The 23,893-nt window shown below is 31.4% G+C and overlaps 2 protein-coding genes across 4 annotated transcripts in view; one reads left to right on the forward strand and one right to left on the reverse strand.

The window, feature by feature from the left end:
* LOC111368641 (ubiquitin-conjugating enzyme E2 7-like) overlaps positions 1–4,612 on the forward strand; it is a 10,105-nt gene extending 5,493 nt beyond the window's left edge. Inside the window, exons 3-6 of one of the 3 annotated variants that reach the window (XM_022990004.1) lie at positions 607–704; positions 803–903; positions 3,332–3,409; positions 4,370–4,612. In XM_022990004.1, the coding sequence (XP_022845772.1) occupies positions 607–704; positions 803–903; positions 3,332–3,409; positions 4,370–4,447 (355 nt within the window). In that variant the 3' untranslated portion in view covers positions 4,448–4,612. Of the gene's footprint in view, positions 1–606; positions 705–802; positions 904–3,331; positions 3,410–4,325 lie in introns of all 3 variants that reach the window. The other 2 variants (XM_022990005.1, XM_022990007.1) reach the window with 2 other exon arrangements.
* Positions 4,613–6,607: 1,995 nt separating this feature from the next.
* Positions 6,608–7,545, reverse strand: LOC111368642 (zinc finger protein ZAT12-like). The gene has a single exon (XM_022990008.1). It carries the CDS (start codon positions 7,329–7,331, stop codon positions 6,771–6,773), a length of 561 nt encoding a protein of 186 aa, XP_022845776.1. The 5' UTR covers positions 7,332–7,545; the 3' UTR covers positions 6,608–6,770.
* Between the last annotated feature and the right edge of the window lie 16,348 nt (positions 7,546–23,893).

The following is a 23,893-nucleotide window of genomic DNA, read 5'->3' on the forward strand; positions in this document are numbered from 1 at the left end:
AAATTATGGAATGGAAACTACAGCTGCACATAAATTTTCCAACCTAACATTTAATTTTAATAATACGTTTTTATTTAAAACATTGAAAAACTTATTTGGTAAATACTGAAATTTCATTTCTTGTAAACTTGAGCCATAAAACTGGGTGGCTAAGTTAGTGTGTAGGTTGGGCTCTCTAAGCTTGGACCTTGACTGGACATGTTGCGCTTGCGTTTAATTTATACCAAACAGCCATATGCGGCAAATTTATGGGCATTGCAAGAGTAAATTCTATAGTCAATACAATTTTAGATATATCCATGAGAGTGCATGTGTCTCCAAGTGTGTGAGAGAGTTATTATCACCTACTTGGATGGAAATGTTAACAAAGAACCTGAGAAAATTAATATGAAAGAAAAAAGTAGGCAAGTTGGCAAGATGGAACTTAAAGAACTATGCCATCTTGTTTCATATTTTCCGTCATCATTAGCCTTTGTTTTGATTTAGATATATTAAAATTGGGGATGGGAATTTGGATTATGCTTACATGTATTTTTACTATGGCTTATAGTTTCGAGTGATATTACATACTTCATTCTGATCACTATTGCATATTTTTATATGCAGTGAAGGGGGTTTTTTCAATGCTATAATGAGCTTCCCCCAAAATTACCCAAACAGTCCTCCAACAGTGAGATTTACCTGTGAGATATGGCATCCCAATGGTTTGAACACTTTAAACATTAAAGAATGCTCTATTGCCTTCATTATTATTGATATAACTTCTTTAGCGCAATTACTTGAAACTTTGCATAACATGCAGTTTACCAAGATGGGAAGGTTTGCATTTCAATTCTTCATCCCCCTGGTGATGATCCAAACGGTTATGAGCTTGCTAGTGAACGCTGGTCTCCTGTCCATACAGTAAGCTCTAATTACTCTATTGCCAACTTTATTTGTTACGAAAGTAATTGGGTTTGAGTTTCTGGTAAATGGTATTCAAATTGCCACCGACTTGTGATTTCATATTTAATTCCTAACTTTACTTTCCTTTGTTTAATATATACTTGCATACAAAATTATATTGGCCATTCCTTTGAAAAATTTAAATATTTCATGAGGGTCTGAAGTTTTCTTCATCAATTGGCATTCGAAGTTTCTTGATTGACTTATTTACAGTCACAAATTCTTTTAGGTTTGTATTTCCAATGAAGTGTTGACCAGCCAAGTGGAAAGTAGTTAAATTCATTGTGAGATAAAAAGGTTGAACCAGAACTTTGCTGGTTTCTCTTGTTTCTTTTGATGCTTTCACATAGATGCACGTGAAAGATTCTTGGAGATACAACTAAAAATGAATGAAAACAGATGTGGAAACTGAGAGCAAGAGGGAAAAACATAGTCAACAAAACCTTGAAAGTATCAGGAGTGGCTGCATAATTATTTGCTGATGGTAGTGGTGGACGCAGATATTTTGAATTAGGAGGGCACAATCAAACTTTCAAAAAAGTAGTGACGAATTTTACATTCGAAAATTTACATCTTGAAAAAAAAAATATACTCCATTTGAAAATTTACACGGGGTATGACTTTTTCGGATGTAAAATTTTGAAAAGTTTTGATGTCATACTCCATATAAAATTTCTTAATAAAATGATGTAAATTGAGTTGAGAAATTTTTCGTGCAAAAAAATCAACGTTAATGAATTTTTACAGAAAAGACGGGTTAAACCTCTATTTTTTAAGTATCATGCTTGACGCACTTTTAACTATTTACTATGTTAGTTTGGACTATTCGATATGTTCAAGTTTCAATGTAGGTGATTTGTGGATTCGGCTAATGTATGATCATTGAATTTTTAAAATTAGCATTTTATCAAAATTTTCGAAATAGTAGCTTGAAACGGCCTAATTTTACAAGTCGTACCATTTGCTATGATTGACTGTTTTGCACCCCATTAACGACATACAAAACTAGGTCGTGAACATTTTGAAATGGTAGTAAGAATACAATATTTCGACTTTATTTGATGACTCCGAAAATTGAGACAAAAAGAAAGAAAAAAAATGCCCTAAAGTCTAGGGGGTCACTTGACACCCCAGGCCACCCCTCTGTCCGCCCCTATCTGATGGTCTTTATCAACCTTCAAGAGAGGAATACAGGAGGAACTATAACTGTATTGCCATTTTTCATTTTTAATTTGGCCAAATTGTGTCACCGAGTCTGTGGAAAAACTCTTGTATCTTTTACTTTTGAGATAATACTGTTGGGAATGAGTTTTGAGAAAATGATACAGTATGGTGAGTGGTTTTTAGGTCCCAAAGATGGATGGTTTTAGGTATTTAGATTCAATTTTTATCAATGCGGACTTGAGGATGATCTAATGTATATGATTAGATATGGTAGGATGAAATGAAGAAAGTGTTAATTGCATTTCTATGCGATAAGAAGTTTCTATAAGGAAAGAAGGCAAGTTATACACAATTCTTAATAGACCAACTATGCTCTACAATATTTAGAGTCAGGCTGTAAAAGGACAAATGTCCATAAACGAAAATGAAGATGTTAGGTTGCACGTGTGGCTGATGACAAATGAGAATATAGAATATATGCTAACATCTGGAGGTGACAATGATTGAGGATAAATTAAGGAAATGATGACTAGGTTAGGAGAGCTTGTCTTCTTTAGACACGAAGAAGTTTCTATACGCAGAGTAATGTGATTGCACTAGAATGTGTTTGAAGAGTGAGAGGTAGGCTGAAATTGGTGTGTGCTGATGTGATTGTGAAGGTTTGATTTCACTGGATGTCTGTTACATGTGTCTGACAAGATGTAACTATGGATCAAACTGAGGGGGAAAAAGGATTTATGTGGCCAACCCAAGTTTATTAGAATGAAGGCATTGTTGTTTATTGTTGTTTTATGACTATTGTTACATGGCGAAATAAGATCAACAGGTCTGATTTGGTTCTTAGGATCATGATAATACGAAGTCGTGTGCGGCCTTCATTCTACTTAATCATCCTGTTAATCAAATAGATAAATATAAATTTGTGCTTGAAAGGCATATAAGTATATGCATACTGGATTTTTCTTGATGCTCAGTACTATCAGAGTTTACAATGACTTGCAATTTTGGTTTTTCCCTTGAAATCTCTCTTTTAGATTGCAGCCTGCGAAATTCTTGAATTATCTTGTCCTGGGTTAGTTGGATGCTTTTTGATACAAAGCTTTTTCTTTGAAAGTTGCTCTACATCAGCATTGTATTCTTTCAATCAACCACATTGCCGTACAATCTATCTCCACATCCCCCAAACCCCAAAGAAGTTAATCCAGAGAATTTAAATTTTCAGGTGGAAAGTATAGTTCTGAGCATCATTTCGATGCTTTCAAGCCCTAATGACGAGTCTCCTGCAAATGTGGAAGCTGCGGTTAGTGTCAATGCATCTGATACCTCTGATTATTTTAAGCACTCAATTTAGTAGTCACTTTATCATGATGTGCTTATTTCTCTTAGGAATTTTATCCTCTTTTCTTTCCTTTCGTCTTTCAGTTGCTATTTTGCTGTGTGTTTTCTTAGATTTTTTTTACTTAAAATAGGATCTTTAAAGCTTTATATAAAGGAGCTTATTCATTTTAATAAAGATAACTTTGATATGAAATAAATTTGATACTCTCCTACTTAAATTCTCTTTATTTCCTCTATTTTGTTCTCTCCTCCTCCCTCTCCTTCTCTTTCTCCTCTCTCTTCCTCTTTCTTTCTCAAACTTGTTTTTGTTCATTGCGTTCTACGTCATAGGATCTCGAAGAACCTAGTGTGTAATTTAGTAGAAAAAGTTTCCCTCCGAACAATTGGATTTGTGTGTCATTGTTAATGGAATTGCTTTGGATATATGAAAAGCATGTTTGGGACGTGTTTATATTTTTTTTTAATTTTATTTTTTATAAATAGATAGAAATGGAATGTGGATAAGTTTGTTGTACTTGTAGGTCTCTTGAAATGTATGGATAAAAAGTGATTTGAGCATTTATAAATTGTTTATAAACATGAGCCAGACATAGGCAAATTATCAAATTCTCTCATTACAATCTTGGATACATTTTGGGTTCTATTTTGACTTGAACCAAGTTCATCTCATTTTAGTTTCTCTTAAACAAACAAAGTCCTCAATGGAGTTTTTGGTACGAAGAATTAGATAATACTAGTCATTATCAAAGGAAGAAAAATCAGCCGGAGTATTGTTTATCATAATATCTAATTTTATTACCAAACGTGGATAGAAGTCATAAACTATACCCATCTTCAGGAGCTTCCCTCCACCCTTTTTTCCTTTTTACATTTTTCAGGTTTTCTAAGTTGACCGCTGATTCTTCTCTCCTTAATAATGCAGAAAGAATGGAGAGAACAAAGGGACGAATTCAAGAAAAAAGTGAGTCGTTGTGTAAGACGATCACAAGAAATGTTGTAAACTTGTTCCTCAATGCAGCTTCAAAGTTATTTTGCATGGACACAATGTAAAATTCAAGAAATGGTTGCCTTATGATTGCCCTTTTGGTTTTGCATATTTTATTAACTTGAAAACATGGCCAATGATCAATGATATTCACTTGATAAGTTATCTTTCTTCCTGCTAGTTTCTAGTTTTGCTGTACTTTGAACTACGCAATCAACTGTTGACATTATAATCTTTACCTTCTCGTCCAAGATATTGCTGCATGGTCCATGTAGCTGGTCTGAATTTTCAGTAACCTGTGTGCTTGGTGAATTATTGACCACTAGTTTGTTTATATATTGTCGACTATGTATTTGAATTCTCTTGTACGCAGTTCGAGGGCTGTCAGGCGAACTAAATTCACCTACTCAACTTTGTGCCTTTGTTGAGTTCAGGAGATTTTCAAACAACACGTTGTTTAATCAAAATCAATAATTTGATCGAATAGCAGTTGCAGTGGCTCCATGAAAAGCTAGTCTGCAGACCTTGTCATAAAACGAAACTCGTAATTAAACCAGGCTCGGCTACGAGATTTTGGAGGTTTTATACCAAAGTTCATATGAGCGTTTTATGAATAGTTGAGAAAAAATTATATGTAGTGATTAAAAAATAAAATGTTTTAATACATAAATATATTCAAAGTTACATTAATAGTTCAAGACATGCAAATTTGTTACATTTGACAGACAGCTGCATTAATCGTGTTTTTATTGGGAAAAAAAGTTGTATACCTTTCGTTTCATAAAGATAAACTTGCTTCTTCTTTTTTTTTTGGGTTATTTCAATATAAGCCACTTTCTTTATTGAAAGTATAATCGATTCTTTTAATTTTCTAATATGTCCTTATAATGTACTTTGTTATCAACAAAAATGAATTATTTCTATTTAAATCATTATTTAATGTAGGGATATATTAGAAAAATGTTAGAAAATTTATATCTTGAATTATATTAATTACAACCTCTTAAATTTTTGGGACGAAAGAAATAAAAGTAAGTTCATATGCGAAAATGAAAGTAAGTCCATTTTTTGGGACGAAAGGAATAACTTATTTTATGAGTTAAAAAAATTACTTTGGTTATTAATGTTTGGAGCCTTACTCAGATATTTTGTTAGGGGCCTCTCATATGTTTGGAGCCCTAGAAAGCAGCCTATGCTAAGTCCAACCACAATAATGCAAGATTAATGAGATGCATTATGCATACAAGTCTTGGGGTTTAAGCAGTTCAAAGGTCTTTCGTTATTTGTTGCAATGTGTAAGTTCTCCTTTTTGTGTTGGAGATTTGAGGTTTATATAGCTTAGGGTTTTAAAACCCTATCCCATCGATATAGTAATTCATTACGATGAAAAAAAAGTGTTTACGAGAGAAACCTGCACTCCCTTTTTCTGGTCTTTCTTTCTCTATTTTTGATGATAATAATAAAGTTTCGGGACAGCTCCCTATTTATAAGATAAATTACGACAAAACTGAAGCATACAAGGACTCCAACCTTAATTAGGATCGACAATAATTAGACTCGCCTTCTTTTTACACTTTTCTTGTTGTGAATGTATTTTCTAACCTTGCAAGGAAATTCCCTATGCCTTATGTTATAGGTATCATCGAAGAAACAAGAAGGAAGTGCATATAGAGGAGTAATTTTAATTATAACAATTTGGTATCGTCCGTTGGAGCTCGAAATAGGATGGCATGTAGAAGAGAAGAAACTAAAGTGCTCACCCCATTTTTTCCTTTTCCTCTCTTTCCATATTACCTTAGCATCAAAGAGACTCGAAAACTTTCATCTTTCATTGCGTATGTATTGGTAGTTAAAAAGTTGCAGGTCCGATGAAATATGTGGTTAAAATTAATAAAAGTTGATGAAATGTGTAGTTAAAAAGTTGCAGGTCTAATGAAATATGTGGTTAAAATTAATTATTAACTTTGACTTAAATTAAAATTAAAATTTTAATTCATACCATACCAAGCAAGGCTTAGTGTGTTAAATTGAACATGATGTCCGTAAAGGAATGGAAAAAGAGTGCATGATCGAACTTTATATATCCCGTCCAACATATGAAACATAACCCTTAAATCATCTTCTCAACTATAAAAACAATAATCAATTTACAATCATATTAATGGAAAACATATGTAAAAAACCAGTTCTTATAAATTATAAAACGAATGAACAAATCCACATCTAATTAAGTAATAACAAAATTCTGCCAAAAAATTAAAAAAAATAAAAGGAAGAACAAATGGCTGAGGATCAAGATTGGATAAATATATACATGTATATCCTGCATGATTCAAAATCAGATAAAACAATGAACTGCAGGAATCATTTTGCCAAACAGAAGAAATTTATTCTCCGATGGAGTCAAATTCAAATCCAAACACAAAACTCTCCTGCTATTTGATCTCTTCACAATAGGATGAGGATGTGGAGGAGACAAAGACAAGGTCGGCAGCGGCAGCGGCGGCTGTTGGTTGTTTTCGTTAACGGCCGCCGTTCTGTGTCGCCTCATGTGCCCTCCAAGTGCCTGTCCTATAGCGAATTCCAACCCACAAACCGGGCACTCATGCGTTTTGGGCTTTGCCGGAGATGTCCGCAACTCGCCGGAATGTTGTTCTCCCATCAGCCTCGGCTTCTTGTGGCTGGCCCGGTGGCCACCCAGCGCCTGGAACGACGGGAACTGCCTGTTACATGTCTTGCACTCGAAAACACGAGCAGCAGAACTGTCGACGGTTGAATCAAACGCGCCGCCGCTGCCGCCATTAGAGAGTAGCATCAAGGAAATCGCCATGCTTTTCATGTTCTGATCAGCTTCTTCTTCTCTACTCCTCTTCATCGTCATTTGCAAATCCAACACCATGAGTTCTTGTAGGTATAATCTAGGTATAGGATGTATGTATAAGAATGCAATAAGAATTGAGAAAGAGTCTGAAAGGTGATATGTGTATATATAGGTAGTTGTTTACAGGTGAGAAGATGTGCTTCAGTAGTTGTACAGTTTGACTTTGTTTAGTTGACCATTCGCAATGACGAAATGTACTACATATTACTCGCTGGAAAAATATCACATAGATAGAGTATATCCGTCACCAATGACGTAAGCAAACGAATTACTGAGCGGGCGAGTCGTGAGTGGCGAGCCACGGCGTGTCAAACACAATGAAAGTTCCATCTTTCTAGAATACTTCTTGCGTTCTTGTAAGGTTGGTGACGAGTGCGACTCGGTGCCCGCGTTGAAAAAACGGCATTATTCATTTTCTTGCCACGCAAGTTACGCTGAGTTAGGCTGAGTTGGTGTGTGAATTGGGCGAGTTCCTATGTTGCTTCCTGGCCATACGGTAGTAAGAATTTATGTACTTGACGCGTACGTTACATTAGGAATATTTTATTGTTTCACACTACGAATTCACTCCGAACTAACTTCTGGAAAGAAATATTAAAAAATCGTCTCAACTTTTTAAAATTTATTTATTTTTAATTATATATTATATGAGAGTTATAACTTTTATCAATTGTTTAATTATATATTTTTTTAACTTTTATTAAAATCTACTATAAATTTTTAACCTTCGATCTACCTTCGATGAATGGCTAATGAGGAAGAGATATACATGTCAATTAATTGAGGAATCCGAATTAATCTCAATGTATGTTGATTCAGATTTTTTCTTAACTCCACAATTGTAAAATAGTACAGGAAAAATAATACTTAACCTTGCACTCAATAAAAAATGAGGCAATTGACGAGAATTAGAATTAGAGGTGGAGCCAGAAATTTAGGTTGACGTGGGTTAAAATTATATTGGGATGAAATAATGTGTTAAAAAAAATAATATATATTTTATTTCTCCCTCATAATATTTTTTTTCTTTTTTTTTAACTTTTATTAAAATCTACTATAAATTTTTAACCTTCGATCTACCTTCGATGAATGGCTAATGAGGAAGAGATATACATGTCAATTAATTGAGGAATCCGAATTAATCTCAATGTATGTTGATTCAGATTTTTTCTGAACTCCACAATTGTAAAATAGTACAGGAAAAATAATACTTAACCTTGCACTCAATAAAAAATGAGGCAATTGACGAGAATTAGAATTAGAGGTGGAGCCAGAAATTTAGGTTGAGGTGGGTTAAAATTATATTGGGATGAAATAATGTGTTAAAAAAAATAATATATATTTTATTTCTCCCTCATAATATTTTTTTTCTACATTTTGCGTTGGACTCAGTTCATTGAAAAAATAAATATTTTCATTTTTAAACAAAAAATTGAGATGAGATCAACATTATTATTGAGACTATTACGCCTGTTTGATTGTTGGAAATTTTCCATGGAAAATGGAAAATTAAACTCATTTTTCATCTTTTGGCTGTTTGATACTCTCTCTTTTTTTTTTTTTTTCCAAGGAATTCATTTTTTTGGTTGTCTCGGAAAGCGGCAATTTTTCAAATTTTCCTGAAATTCAAATTCTCATAATATGAATTCTCACCAATATATGGTGAGAATTTGAATTCTAGGACACTGTAGCGATTTTTTTTTTTCAAATTTTTTTTTTTGTTGTGTTGCCAATGGAAATAAATTTTAAGAATTATTATAAAAAAAATTTCCCTTTAATTTACAATTTTTATGTAAAATAAGGTCAAACGAACGCGAAAAGATAGATGAGTTTCTTGAATTTTTTTCGTTGGCTATGAAAACAAATTCCATCCCCAATACCAGTAAATTCCATCCCTTTAATTGACAATTTTCATATAAAACAAAGTCAAACGAATACCAAAACATATTTTTATTTCAACGTTTTCTAGGTAATTTGATTCCTTTCAATTCCTTGAAAAATTATACCAATCAAATATAATGATTTACAATTCCTGAAAAATAATTTCTAGGTAATTCATTTCCTTGAAATTCTTTTTTTCATTCAAATTTTATCCTTGCAATCAAGCAAACCATTACTTACTTTTATCCATATATTTAATGAGACTTAAAGATATTATTCAAATTTATCTATTTATAAATACTTCAAAAAATGCTTCTAGATTTGCTAAAAGGTTTCTCAACTTAAAATATACAATCAAATTCAATTACTCTATTGACAAATATATTGTTAGAAAAAAAAATAAGAAACTATCCAAGTCACTAGACATCTAGAAATTAGAAAAAGCTACATTTCTAGATGTACATCTAGAAATAGAAATTAGAATAGAGAGAAATGCTACCAAAAAAGTTTAAAAAAACATGGTTCAAAATAGGGAAGACACGTGTTGAGCCAGGAATGGATATTTTTTTTTTTTTTTAACCAGCTAAATGCTTTGAACTCAGTCTGTCCAAACTTTCCCATTTTTAACCTTGTTCAACCATCATTTCCTTAGAATCGATACAATTTTATCAAATAGTATGGTAGACCAATTTCCCAACTACTAACATGCTAGTCAATTAGCATGATGTAGTTTAGCGTGTTTATTCAACTCATCTTTGATTCTATAATTAGTTCTTTTTTCGGTAAAAATTATTTCATCGATGACGAGTTCAGCATAGACTTTTATCATATGTATGTAATAATTAAACAAAAAAAAATTGTTTATTAAAACACAATAAAACTTTAAAGATGCATACACGGGTGTTTGATTATGAATAAAAGTTACTTTTCACGAATAAAAAGAAAAAAATGAAGATAGTAGTAGTATCTCCTATTTTCAATTCCATCGATGATCAATTAACAACTGAAACACAAAAAACTTGAACATCGTAAAATCTTATTTACAACATATAAAAATTACAAATTACATGTTTAATTTTCTTGTCTTTTTTTCTTTACGTTAGTCTCTATAAATAATCGATTGATAAAGTTATTTAATTTAAATAAAAACTAAAGACAGTAGTAATTATCTCTTATTTTAATACATATATGTAGATTAACATCAAATACTACAAATTGTGAGTCGACATTTCTTCTTTACTTCTTTGTTGATCATTGTACCAAATAAATAAATATATATTTAATATAAAAGAAAATTGAAGATAGTAGCAATATCTCTTATTTTCCATGTCTACAAACACTACATATTGAACTCTCTTCTTATTTTTTTTCTTTCTTTATTGAGATATATATCAAGTCCATATCTATTCACAACCGACTTACGTTATGATCCTTTTAATTTTACTCATTCCAAGTTTCAAAATCAATTTTTCAACACTTCGTAGAGTCACTATAGATAAAAGATAGACAGAAATATTTAATTTAAACAAAAACGAAAGATAACATTAACAATGTAACATCTCTTTCAAACCTCGATTATGTTGAACAGTTAATATCTAATTTTGTCAAATTTGAAGAGGTGATCAAACATAAATGGCTGTTATATCTCATTACTTTACCTAATAATATTAGACTTCAATGTCCATCAGTTGACATATATGTGATTAAATCAAAGAAGTAAAACCATAATTGAAGTACAATATATATATATATACACAAGCCTCAATTTGTTAAAATGGTCTTCCCATTTATTGATTTATAATTCTTTTCTGGCCGTTGTTAATTTCTTAAAATAAATTTGTCCCATCATCGTAAATGCTTGAGGTTTTGAGCTGAGAATGTTGGGAGATTCAATGTAATCAAATAAACAACATCTTCTATTGTCACCTTTTGAAATTAAACCCAATAAATTTCTCCGATTTTTTCCATGATGGTAATTATGTAAGGGAATTAGTCCTTAATCTTTCATTGAAGTTGTATAGTAAAACTATGATTATGAAACTGTCCAAACTAATGAGATACTTTTTGAAGCATGGGAACCAACTTGCTAGTGAGTCGATATTTAGTATTGTCAAATGTTAAACACTGTAATTGATTTGTTTTTTAAATTCTTCTAAGTAGTGTAGGCAAACATTTTGAACCGATTCAATTCTCCTTAAGTAAGTTGATTAAAGGGTATTGGAATGGAGAATCAACCAAACCTATTTTTTTCTTTCTTTGATTATTAAACCAAGCAAATGATGATTAAATATTTTCTAATTAATAGAAGTGGTAATTACACAAAACCCTATCATTAAAATCCTCAATTCTAAAATCAGGGGACAAGTTTAACATTTCTAAAATCAGAAATTTTATTCTAATTAATATTTTATAAAATAAAAATTTAAACTCACAAAACCTAATTCCTCCTCAATTTCACGCCGTCCCCTCTCCGTCTACATTTCTCCCACAGTTGACATCCCTCCATTCTCTCCTCTCTCTAAATTTCTTCCCCCAGGCTCCAATGGTGCTTCCCTCCACCGGCGGAGACAAGGCTATTGGCTCGCAGCAAGACGAAGTAGAGAGGCTCCTCCACGCGCAACGCAGCAACGAGGCGGTGTTGTTGCAGTGGTCCTCGCTGCATCGTTGCCTCATTTTAATTTTTCGATTCGATCTACTATAGGGTCTACAGTAGCGATGGTGGTTTGTGGATGGTAGAGAGGCTTGGCGAGGTGATGTTGTTGCGGTGGTCTGCGCCGCCTCGCTGCCTCATTGTAGTTTTTCGTTTCGATCTATGTGGTCTGCGGTGGAGGAGAAACAGAGGTGTGTTGGGTGGTGGTGGAGTCCATTGTCAGATTTGGGGATTTTTCTGGTGTGGGTTGTGGTGGTCGTGCGGTGGTGATGGTGACTGCGCCTGTAACTCTCGATTTGTGACTTGCATTGGATGTGTGACCTGAAGGTTTTCTGTTTTGTTACTGATTGCAAGGTTGTGGTGGTGGACAGTGGTGTGGTGATTGCGGGTGGTGGGGTTTGTGATTTGTGACCGTTTTGGGTGGTGGCGGTTGTTGTTTTGGTTGTGGATTGGTGGCGGTGGCAATGGCGTGAGGCTGTGGCGTGTGTGCAACGTCGGTGGGTTGGTGGTGGTGATCTGCACGATTTGGTGGATTGGCGTTGGCAGTGGCTGTGGTGGTCATGGCGGTTTGGTTGATTGTGAAAAATATTGGAAATGTGACTTGAAAAATTGTGTCCGTGACTCATAGTTGGTGATGGTGGTGGCTTATGGTGGTCATGGCGGTTTGATTGACTGTGACTAATAATTGAATTTGTGACTAATTAAATTGTGAACAGTGTGGTGGTGGTTATGGCGGTGGTAGTGTTGTTGGAAGCGGTGGTCACATATTATTTGGTTAATTGTGACTAGTGAATTGATTAATCAGTGACCAATAAATAAAATAAATAATGCGTGATCAATGAAAAAGATAAATTGTGACTAAAAAATAATGTGTGACACAAAAAAATTAATAAATTGTGATTGTTGTGACCTATAATATTAGTTATATGTGACCTATAAGTAAATTGTGATTTTCGATCTGTGACCGTTTGAATGGTTGTGACCAATTATCTACGTGATTGCTATTAATAATTGGATATGTGACCTGATAATTGTAATTGTGACCTCTGATTGTGACTCACAATTGATTAAGTTGTGATCGTAAAGTTAATCATGACCTGAAATTGTGATTGTGACTTCCGATTATGACTCACTTTTTATTAAATTATGATTGAAAAAAATAATTGTGACCAATTAATTCAATAATTTGCAATGAGTAAATACGTTGTGATCAATAATATTTTTGAACATGTGACCTATAAATTTTGTGAATTTGCAATAAAAAATTATCCTGTGACTTATAAAAATTTTGATTTTTGACCAAAAAATAAGTTGTAATGAATAATTTGATAATTTGTGATTAAAAATTAATTCTTGACTAATTAATCAGATAACTGTGACCAAAAACTATCCCGCGACTTATAAATTTTTTTATTCGTGGCCTAAAAATAATATGTGACCTATAAAATTTTCGATCTGTGACCAATAACTTGATTAGTTGTGACTAAAGATTAATCTGTGACTAATTAATTTTTTGATTTGTGATCAATGAACAAACTGTGACCTATAAAATTTTTGAATTGTGATCATAAAATAATTTTTGACATAAAATTTTTGATTTGTGATCAAAATATAATAAGTGATTAATTAAATTGTTAAGTTGTGACCAAATTATATAGATATGTGACCTAAATATATTTAATTAATCAATTAATTAAATCATAAATATATTTTAATGAAAATCTGATTTTTGAAGTTTGAAACTTGTTTTCTTAATTTTGAAATATACCATACTTAATATCTTGTTTATGAAATTTTCCCTTAATAGAAATACCATAAATATAATTTATTTCTATAACTTTTTGGCCATTTTATTTACTAGGATTATTTACTTTTTGGTCATTTTGTGCGTGTGTATGAATGAATTTTATTAGTCAATGTGTTGTTTGCTATTTTTAATTTGTATATTTGTCATTTTGTATTAAAATGGAAACTACCATCAGTTAGATTGTTTTTTTCTTTTTCCCTTTGTCTTGTGGGAACGAGATGTGTTGTTTCAAACCTAGGACGATGAAAATAGTTTTTGAAATTATAAGAATATTGAAAATTTATTACATATCGAACTAATCTGAATGATTCGATTCGATTATATAAAAAATTGAATCCGACGATTATTTTATAAGAGACTGACTAATTCTTGGTTCGATCCGATTCTTTTTGAATTTGGATCGAATCAAACCAACCTCTACTTTTGAGATTGTTTATGAACACTCAAACAACTTTTTATTGATGTATTTCGAAGCACTCACAGGCAGTACTCATTAATGCACAATTCATTCTTATTTATTCATTATAATTTAAATCATTTATGAACATTTTTCAAAAATCCTTTTTTTAATAAAAGATTGAGGTCAGATCAAGACACGTTAAGATTTTTAAGAAATATCTTAACTTAATTAGTCAGTAGAGTTGTTAGAAATAGAAAAATAATAGATCTCCAGAAACTGTCCAAGTCACTTGATATCTAGAAGCTAGAAAAGTTGTATCTCTACAATTAAAATAAATACAGTTCCATGGCTAGTCAACCAATCTGATGCAATTTAGCGTGTATGCTCAACTCATCATTTAATCTGTATAATTAGTTATTTTGGGGGTAAAAACTAAATACTAGTTAGTCAATGCGAATTTCGCATTCACCGCTACCAATAAATTAGTCATAGAATAAGAGATTCAACCAACAACTTACGGAATAAAATGTAAAACATATAAAACTATCAAACACTACGTGTTACATGTGGAGTTTTCTTTCCTTGATTCTTTCTTCATAGTTGATAATATAGAGTCTGTTTTGGAGTGATTTTGAGAATTGATTTTTTGACCGTTGGGAGAAATATGGGGTCTATCTGTGAGAGAAAAACTCAAATATGACGACTGGAATAGTGAAATAACGGTCAAAAAATCAATTTTTTGGGGCAAAAAAGCGCTCCCAAACAAGCTGATAATTAAATAAGAAAAAATTTGTTTTAAAAAGAACTACTAGTTTCAAATATAGAGCCTGTTTGGGAGTGATTTTGAGAATTGATTTTTTGACCGTTAGAAGAAAAGTGGGGTCCACCTGTGAGAGAAGAAGTCAAATATGACGGCTGGAATAGTGAAATAACGGTCAAAAAATCAATTTTTTGGTTAAAAAAATCAGGCCCAAACAGGCCCATAATTAATGTTTAGGGGTTGTCCAATTTTGGTCAACTCTGGAGAGATGATCAAATATGAAGGGCCGCTATACAGCTAATAACATTGGACTTCAATGAGTCTCAGTTGACATAACTTCAACTTGATCAGTGTGATTAAATCAAAGCAATAATTCCATGGTTTAAATTCATAATACTGACCTTTTAAATATGTTTAGGGGTTGTCCAATTTTGGTCAACTCTGGAGAGATGATCAAATATGAAGGGCCGCTATACAGCTAATAACATTGGACTTCAATGAGTCTCAGTTGACATAACTTCAACTTGATCAGTGTGATTAAATCAAAGCAATAATTCCATGGTTTAAATTCATAATACTGACCTTTTAAAAAATAAAAATAAAAAAATATATATATATTAAAAGGAGCCAAATTGTCAATGTAGTTTTGTTACAAAATTATGATAAACATGAAATGCTTGTAAAACCATTGAAAACATAGAATCTTCTCGGGCTTCAAGTCCTCCTAATATCAAGGATTAACTTCAGCAACATGAGAGTTATATGTAAGTTTGTGTCGTTAATAACGATAACTTCAGAACAGGCGCATCATCTTTTTATCCGAGAATAAAAGAAAATATTGGGGATTTTGATTGTGAAGGAGCTGTCGACTTTCTAAACTTGAGGAATCATAATAAATTTACTTATTAATCTCTCTTTCAAGTAGCGAGTTCAAGAGTAATCAAGAAATGAAAAGGCACTACACTTAATGTATGATTATGAGTATGGCTAGGTTACATGAAGTATAGTTCTTTAACTTTTACATTGTCTTTCCCATCCCTAGGCACGATAAGTTTTCTTCTATTGCACTTTTAGCTAGAGGTATGGTTATTTTCAATATTAATAGTGCATGTTACCTAACGTCTAATTAGATAGAAAATTATTCAAATTGAGAATAAATATCGACCAATAAATAATACAAAGTCATCATGTACTCAAAATATATGTGATTTTAGCGTATCTCTTTGATTTTGAAAGAAAAAAAAATGTGATAATCTTAGAAACTCAAGGTGGTAATTATAGATTGATAGATGGCTTTTGAAAACAAGTTTCAAATCAAAAGGATTTATCTAGAATTCTACAAGCTTATTGCATTATGAGAACTAACTTTGCAACAAAAGGTCAAAGATTAATATTCATACCTAACATATGATGGTATATTTGGATTTTACTCCCTAGAATTTGAATCCTAATGGGAACTGAATTTTTCAAGGTTTTCAAGATTTTAAATTCAAGAACGGTTGCTCTATTCATACTTACATAAATGTACATTGTGTATTACAATATCGAGAGGTGATTGATATACATGCATATTTGAATAGTTGGACTATAATAGAAAAATGATTGCTTGAAAATACCACCGCTCACCAACCATGAAAAATGCACCAACTCATATGTGATGGTATAAAACGACAAATGCACAACAATTAATATGTCGAAGAGCCTAACATAACTATGCTAAGAGATAGTTGAGCTTGCTATACTGTTTTAGGTGTGGGAAAGAGTCTCAACTCCCTGGAACATGCACTTTCCTAATCTAGAAATATGATAGCACTTATTCTCTTAAAGTTATGAATCTTTCTTAAAAAATTTCAACCTTATTAACTATGAAACGAGTTACGAAAATAAAATGATAAGGTCATGATATGGTTACTTTTCAGAATTGTCATGATATGTAAGTTCTCATTATATTTTTCATTGTATAAAGATTAATTTTTTGATAATTTTACGTCCTAAAAATTTAAAGTTTGCCACCACCCGATTTGGTTGCTAGGTTTCCAATTAAGAATTGGCTAGCCAACTCGAAAAAAGACTACTTCATAGTTCAGTTGTTGCACGCAATAAGGAATGTGGTTTCAATTTTGCTTTTTCAGATAAAGCTTCCTTAAATATGAAGAAGACATGTTAATTTTTATCAAAATTTACTAAAAAAATTTTCTCCTTTTTTTAATCTAAATTAAATGTGGGTTAAACTGAACTTCGACAATAATATCTTAAACGTCTTCTCTCCTCAATCTGGTTTAATTTGTTTGCATCTGTATGGGAAAAAAATTATGCCTCCATTTGGTAATTTTATAAATATATTATAAAAATGAATAGTAGTAAATCTCACAAAACTTGTAAATGATAAATTAATAGTAGTTACGGCGTGTGATTGAAATTATTGTTTGACTATTTCTTATTTGTTATCATATATTCCATAGGACCGATTATTATTTATATTATTATGTTTAAATTCATAATACTGACCTTTTAAATATATATATATATATATATATCCATTGAAAACATAGAATCTTCTCGGGCTTCAAGTCCTCCTAATATCAAGGATTAACTTCAGCAACATGAGAGTTATATGTAAGTTTGTGCCGTTAATAAAGATAACTTCAGAACAGGCGCATCATCTTTTTATCCGAGAATAAAAGAAAATATTGGGGATTTTGATTGTGAAGGAGCTATCGACTTTCTAAACTTGAGGAATCATAATAAATTTACTTATTAATCTCTCTTTCAAGTAGCGAGTTCAAGAGTAATCAAGAAATGAAAAGGCACTACACTTAATGTATGATTATGAGTATGGCTAGGTTACATGAAGTATAGTTCTTTAACTTTTACATTGTCTTTCCCATCCCTAGGCACGATAAGTTTTCTTCTATTGCACTTTTAGCTAGAGGTATGGTTATTTTCAATATTAATAGTGCATGTTACCTAACGTCTAATTAGATAGAAAATTATTCAAATTGAGAATCGATATCGACCAATAAATAATACAAAGTCATCATGTACTCAAAATATATGTGATTTTAGCGTATCTCTTTGATTTTCAAAGAAAAAAAAAGTGATAATCTTAAAAACTCAAGGTGGTAATTATAGATTGATGGATGGCTTTTGAAAACAAGTTTCAAATCAAAAGGATTTATCTAGAATTCTACAAGCTTATTGCATTATGAGAACTAACTTTGCAACAAAAGGTCAAAGATTAATATTCATACCTAACATATGATGGTATTTTACTCCCTAGAATTTGAATCCTAATGGGAACTGAATTTTTCAAGGTTTTCAAGATCTTAAATTCAAGAACGGTTGCTCTATTCATACTTACATAAATGTACATTGTGTATTACAATATCGAGAGGTGATTGATGTACATGCATATTTGAATAGTTGGACTATAATAGAAAAATGATTGCTTGAAAATACCACCGCTCACCAACCATGAAAAATGCACCAACTCATATGTGATGGTATAAAACGACAAATGCACAACAATTAATATGTCGAAGAGCCTAACATAACTATGCTAAGAGTTAATTGAGCTTGCTATACTGTTTTAGGTGTGGGAAACAGTCTCAACCCCCTGGAACATTCCTAATCTAGAAATATGATAGCACTCGGGTAATTTCCGTAACTTGGCGTATTTGGAGCTTTCGATGTCAGCTTGTGACCGGCAAAAACTTCTTGTCTCTTCAAGTCTTTCTGCAATGGTTCATAGCTAGATTTTGATTCTGCATTAAATTGTCACACGAACCTTGATCCCCTTATTCTGTGAATCTAGATTTTGCATAAAAAAATTGAATCGCAATCTAAAATCTAAATTGAATCATATTTTTCATGAGGATCACACGATAATTTAGAAAAGATTTAGAAGGTTACAATCTTAATGTCCAATCAAGTATCAATACATATTAATTTAACGTGAGACTTTGCTTTTTAGAGCATAGATTCCACATGTAGTGTGGGTGACCTAGAGAATAGCGGTAGGCATACCGTAGACATGAAATCAGACCAGCTACCAAAGATACATTTTAAAGGTTAGAAATTGAAAGAGGAAAACACAATTTGTAATATTCCTTTTTTGAATTGCTCATTGAGCCTTGGAGTGCCGATCTTAAATTAATAATCGTTATGAATGTATAGTTTAAACTAATGTTCGATTTTGACAAAATTATAGAACATTTACCCTCTATTTGGCAGATAATTTATCTGTTGTTATAAATCTAATAGAGTCAAACCTTCATTTTCACTATACATTCATAATTACTATTAATTTATTATTCATATATTTCGTGAGGCTCTTCTATTCCTCTGATTATTATTATTATTATTTTATAAACCATTTATAAATTTTCCAAGCAAAATGCTTAAACTAGAAAGAACCTAACGGTAAAAAATATTTGATTTCTATGTTAAATATCGTTGAAAGATTTTTCTTTATAGCTGAATAAAGAATAATATTATCTAACAATAGTATAGGTGACAATGAGATCCACTTAGATTTGTACAATGAATTAAAATACATCTTAACTTCGTTGTTCAAATTTAAATGAATACGCATCACCATCATGACCTTTGCTAAGCACCATAGACGTTAAATAACATTATTCGTGCATAAAAGACACCTTTAATAACTAAGAATCTCAAAAACTTGCTCTAGATGAACCTGAATATATATTTTCATGATTGAATTTCATCAAATAGAGCCAAAGAATGTTGAATATGCTTTTGAGGTGGGCTACATGCTCGCTTGTCTTCGGGATTTTTACCAACAAATCATCCATGTATACTTCCATAGTTTTTTCTAATTTGGTCTGCAAACATCTGATTGACCAATTGCTAGTAAGTGGCTCAACATTCTTTATTCCAAAGGACATTACCTTGCAGTAGTATAAACATCAATCTATTATAAAGGATGTATGTTCCTCATCTAGCCCATATATGAGGATCTGGTTATAGCATAAACTTAATTATGGTAGGAGAAAGTATGTCGATTTTGAACGATTCGATTCCATAATTAATGTTGAACCTGACGACTGCATTCGTAAAATACCCAATCATATTTTTGAAAACCAATAGAACTTAACCATTCCCTCGTATTGTAAGATTAATGTAAGATAATTTATTAACTAATTATAACTAACTTACCTCCAACTATATGTTAAGTATCCTTATACAACATAACTCTACTATCAAAATGTAGAATTATACAAGCAAAAGAATTATTTACTAACACAAATACTGATAGCACGACTAAAAGTATTTAAAGAAGGCAAACATATAAAATATTTGAATGTTGAGTTCAATATATTGAACATGTTCTCGATGTTGAAGAATCACATAAGAAATATGTGCTTTGGTTAAGAAATCATTTTTAAATACGTAATTTCTTGGTACTCTAAAGGCTTTGAAACCTTTTGGAGCTAGTTGACAGCCGTCTGGTCAATCAAAAATTATAATTTAGCACATGTTTGTAAATTACTTATAAATACTGAAGTAAGTAACTTTTTATCTACATATATCGAGATACTCATAAATATTATTTACTTATTTATTACTCAGTTCTATTTATTTATCATTTAAATTGTTCCTCAATACTTTCTAGAAGTGTTTGTTTTTTTTTTCTTTTTTTTAATAGAAGATTGAGATAAGATCAGGACAAGTTACTACTTAGATTTCCTAAGAAGTTTCTTTAACTTATAAAAGTATCAAATTCAATTACTCTATTGACAAACAGAGTTGTTGAAAGTAGAATTATAATAAATCTGTTAGTCTCTAGATACTCTCCAAGTCAATTGATATCTAGAAACACGAAAAGCTGTATCTCTACAGTTAGAATATTACAGTTCCTTCAATTAGTAAGCTATAGGCTGGCTAGTCAACTAATCTGAAGCAATTTAGCTCCTGTTTGACCCTATTTAATTTTATTTTTTTTTTCAAATTCATTTTAAATTATACATTTTGGATATGTTCGGTTAGGATTAAAATTAGATTTTAATCTAAGTCAAAGTCAAATAATTAATATTAACCACATTTTTCATAGATTCTATAAGTTTTCAATCAAATATTTCAAAAATTTCTATCGCAATTTACTAAAAAATTTTAATTTTCGTCCCCACCAAATACTCATTTAATGAGATCCACAATTTTTATAAATATTTTAATTACATATTTTATCATTTTTTTATATTAAAATTTACTAAAAATTTGATTGTTAATCAAACCAACAGGAATTTAGTATGTATACTCAACACATTATTTAATAATGGATAATTAGTTTTTTGAGGGTAAAATTAGTTAATCGACACGAGTTTAACAATCACCTCTACTAGTAAATTAGCAATAGAATAAAAGATTCAATAATCACCAACTTACGAAATAAAACGTAAATATATAGAACTATCAAATACTATGTGTTACATGTGGAGTTTTCTTTCTTTGGTTCTTTCTTCATAGTTGACAATATAATGAAAAAGAACTATAATTTAGTTTCAAAGCTTATTAATGTTAACATTGGACTTCAATGGCTCTCAATTGACAAAACTTCAACTTGATCAATGTGATTAATGAGGGTGTTCTCAACTAAAATTTTAATAGATTATAAATTTTAATGAATTTTGTGGATTTTAATAGATTCTTACAAATACCATAAGAATCTCATCAAATATGGTGAAATTTCAAAAAACTTTGCTTATATGTATTTTTAGGCTTGAAATATCCAAATGGACCAAATCTTTTAAAATCCTTCTATTAATGAAATCTTTATAAATCCATTAATTATTGAGAATACGTAAATTTTAAAAGATTTCATTAAAATCTCAATTGGGGACATATAAATTGTAATGGATTTCATTAAAATCCAATAAAATCTCAAATGAAGGCGCCTAAATTTAAAATGACTTTTAAAATCCATCGTAATCTCAATTAATGACCCCCCCCCCCCCCACCCAAAAATCAATGCAATAATTCCATTGTTTAAGTTCATAATATTGTCCTCTAAAAAAATAAGAATAAAATAATAGGTAAACCCCAAATAAATGCAATAATTCCATTGTTTAAGTTCATAATATTGTCCTCTAAAAAAATAAGAATAAAATAATAGGTAAACACTGATGTTTAACTTATGCTAAGCACTTGGTGACATACACTGTAATACGAAATGTAATTAATTTTGTAATCAACCATTATCTCCCTCCACCTACTTAAAGTTTTAGTACGTAATTTGTTGTTACAATGAACCAAATTGTCAATGGGTTTGTTACAAAATTATGATAAACATGAAATGCTTTTAAAAATAGTGAAAATATAGAGTCTTCTCGGGCTCCAAGTTCTAATATCAACGAGTAACTTCAGCAACATGAGACTCATGTGTAAATGTGTACTGTTAATAGAGATAGCTTCAGAGTGAAAATGTCATCTTTTTATCCGAAAATAAAAGAATTTATTGGGGGATTTTGATTGTGAAGGAGCTATGGACTTACCGAACTTGAGGAATCTTATAATAAATTTACTCTATCTCTCTTTCAAGTAGCAAGTTCGAAAGTAAAGTATGGCCCTTTTACATTGTCGTTCCCGTCCATAGACACAATAAGTTTTCTTCTATTGCACTTTTAACCAGAGGTATGGCTATATTCCATATTAGTAAAGCATGCCACCTTATGTCTAATTAGATCGAAACATTATTCAAATTCGGAATACAAGCTCGACCAACAAATAGTACAAAGTCATCATGTACTCTATATATATGTGATTTTACTCTGTCTCTTAGATTTTGAAAGATAAAAACTCAAGGTTGTAATTATGGATTGATATATAGATGTCTTTTGAACCCTAGTTTTTGAATCCTAATGGGAATCAAATTCTTTAAGGTTTTCAAGACCTTAAATTCAAGAACACTGCTCTATTCATACGTATGTCAATGAAGTGAATTAAAATATCGAGAGGTGATGCACACGCAAAATTGATTATTTTATTGATTAGTTGGATCGTAATACAAAAATGATCACATGCACAATACCACCATCGTCCAACCATGAAAAATGCACCAACTCAAGTGTGATTGTATAAAATGACATTTACAAAACAGTTAATACGTAGAAGAGCCTAACATAACTATGCTAAAAGATAATTGAGCATGGTCTCACATAAACCTACAAGTTTACGAGCTTGCTACACTATTATAGGTGGGAGAAACACTATATTTACGTAGAATCAACATTACCATTATGCATCTCGACATAATTTTATAGTCTTGTGCTCTTAAGAGACAGTCTCAGTTGCCCTTTCCTAATAAAAAAATATGAGAGCACTCATTCTCAAAGTTGTGGAGAGTCATTTTGTTAATATCTTTCTACATAGTTTTCTCGAACATTTTGTTAATATATTTGTTCACCGTCTCAATTAGGGGTAGATTCATCTTACTCCTAATTCGAAGTCTTTCTTGTAAAATTTCAATCTTGTTAATTATGACAATAGCTACGAATATAAAAAAAAATATAATAATAAATAAAGATGCGACGTGATTAGTCTTTAAAATTGTCACGATATTAAGATCTCATAAATTTTTTTATTGCATATATAAAGTTTTTGCCACCGCACAATTTGGGTGCTATTTTTCCAATTAAGAAGTAGCCAACTTGAAAAAGACTTTACCCCATCATGTTACTCTTCTGGTCGCAAAGGTACGGAGTTTTGCTTCTCAGATAAAGCTTCCTTAAATGCGAAGAGGACATGTTTATAATGATTATTGACTTGGGTGATCAAACTAAAGTAACATGTCAACTTGCTCTGATAGAATAATTACGTAACCCTTCTTAACATTTAATATTCTGATAGAATAAGAGTCTCACTAACATTTTTAGGGTCTATCAATCTGTGTTTCCGATAACATTTTTTTTCGTTTTTTGGAGTAATATTATTCAAAGTCTCCATTGGCGCTAGAGATGATTACTTGCAACTCGGGTAATTTCCGTAACTTTGGCATATTTGGAACTTTCAATGCCTCTAAAAGGCTTTCTTCAATGGTTCATAGCTAAAGATAAGTTACTCG

Source organism: Olea europaea, chromosome 19 (assembly GCF_002742605.1).
Source record: "Olea europaea var. sylvestris chromosome 19, O_europaea_v1, whole genome shotgun sequence".
NCBI lineage: Eukaryota > Viridiplantae > Streptophyta > Magnoliopsida > Lamiales > Oleaceae > Olea > Olea europaea.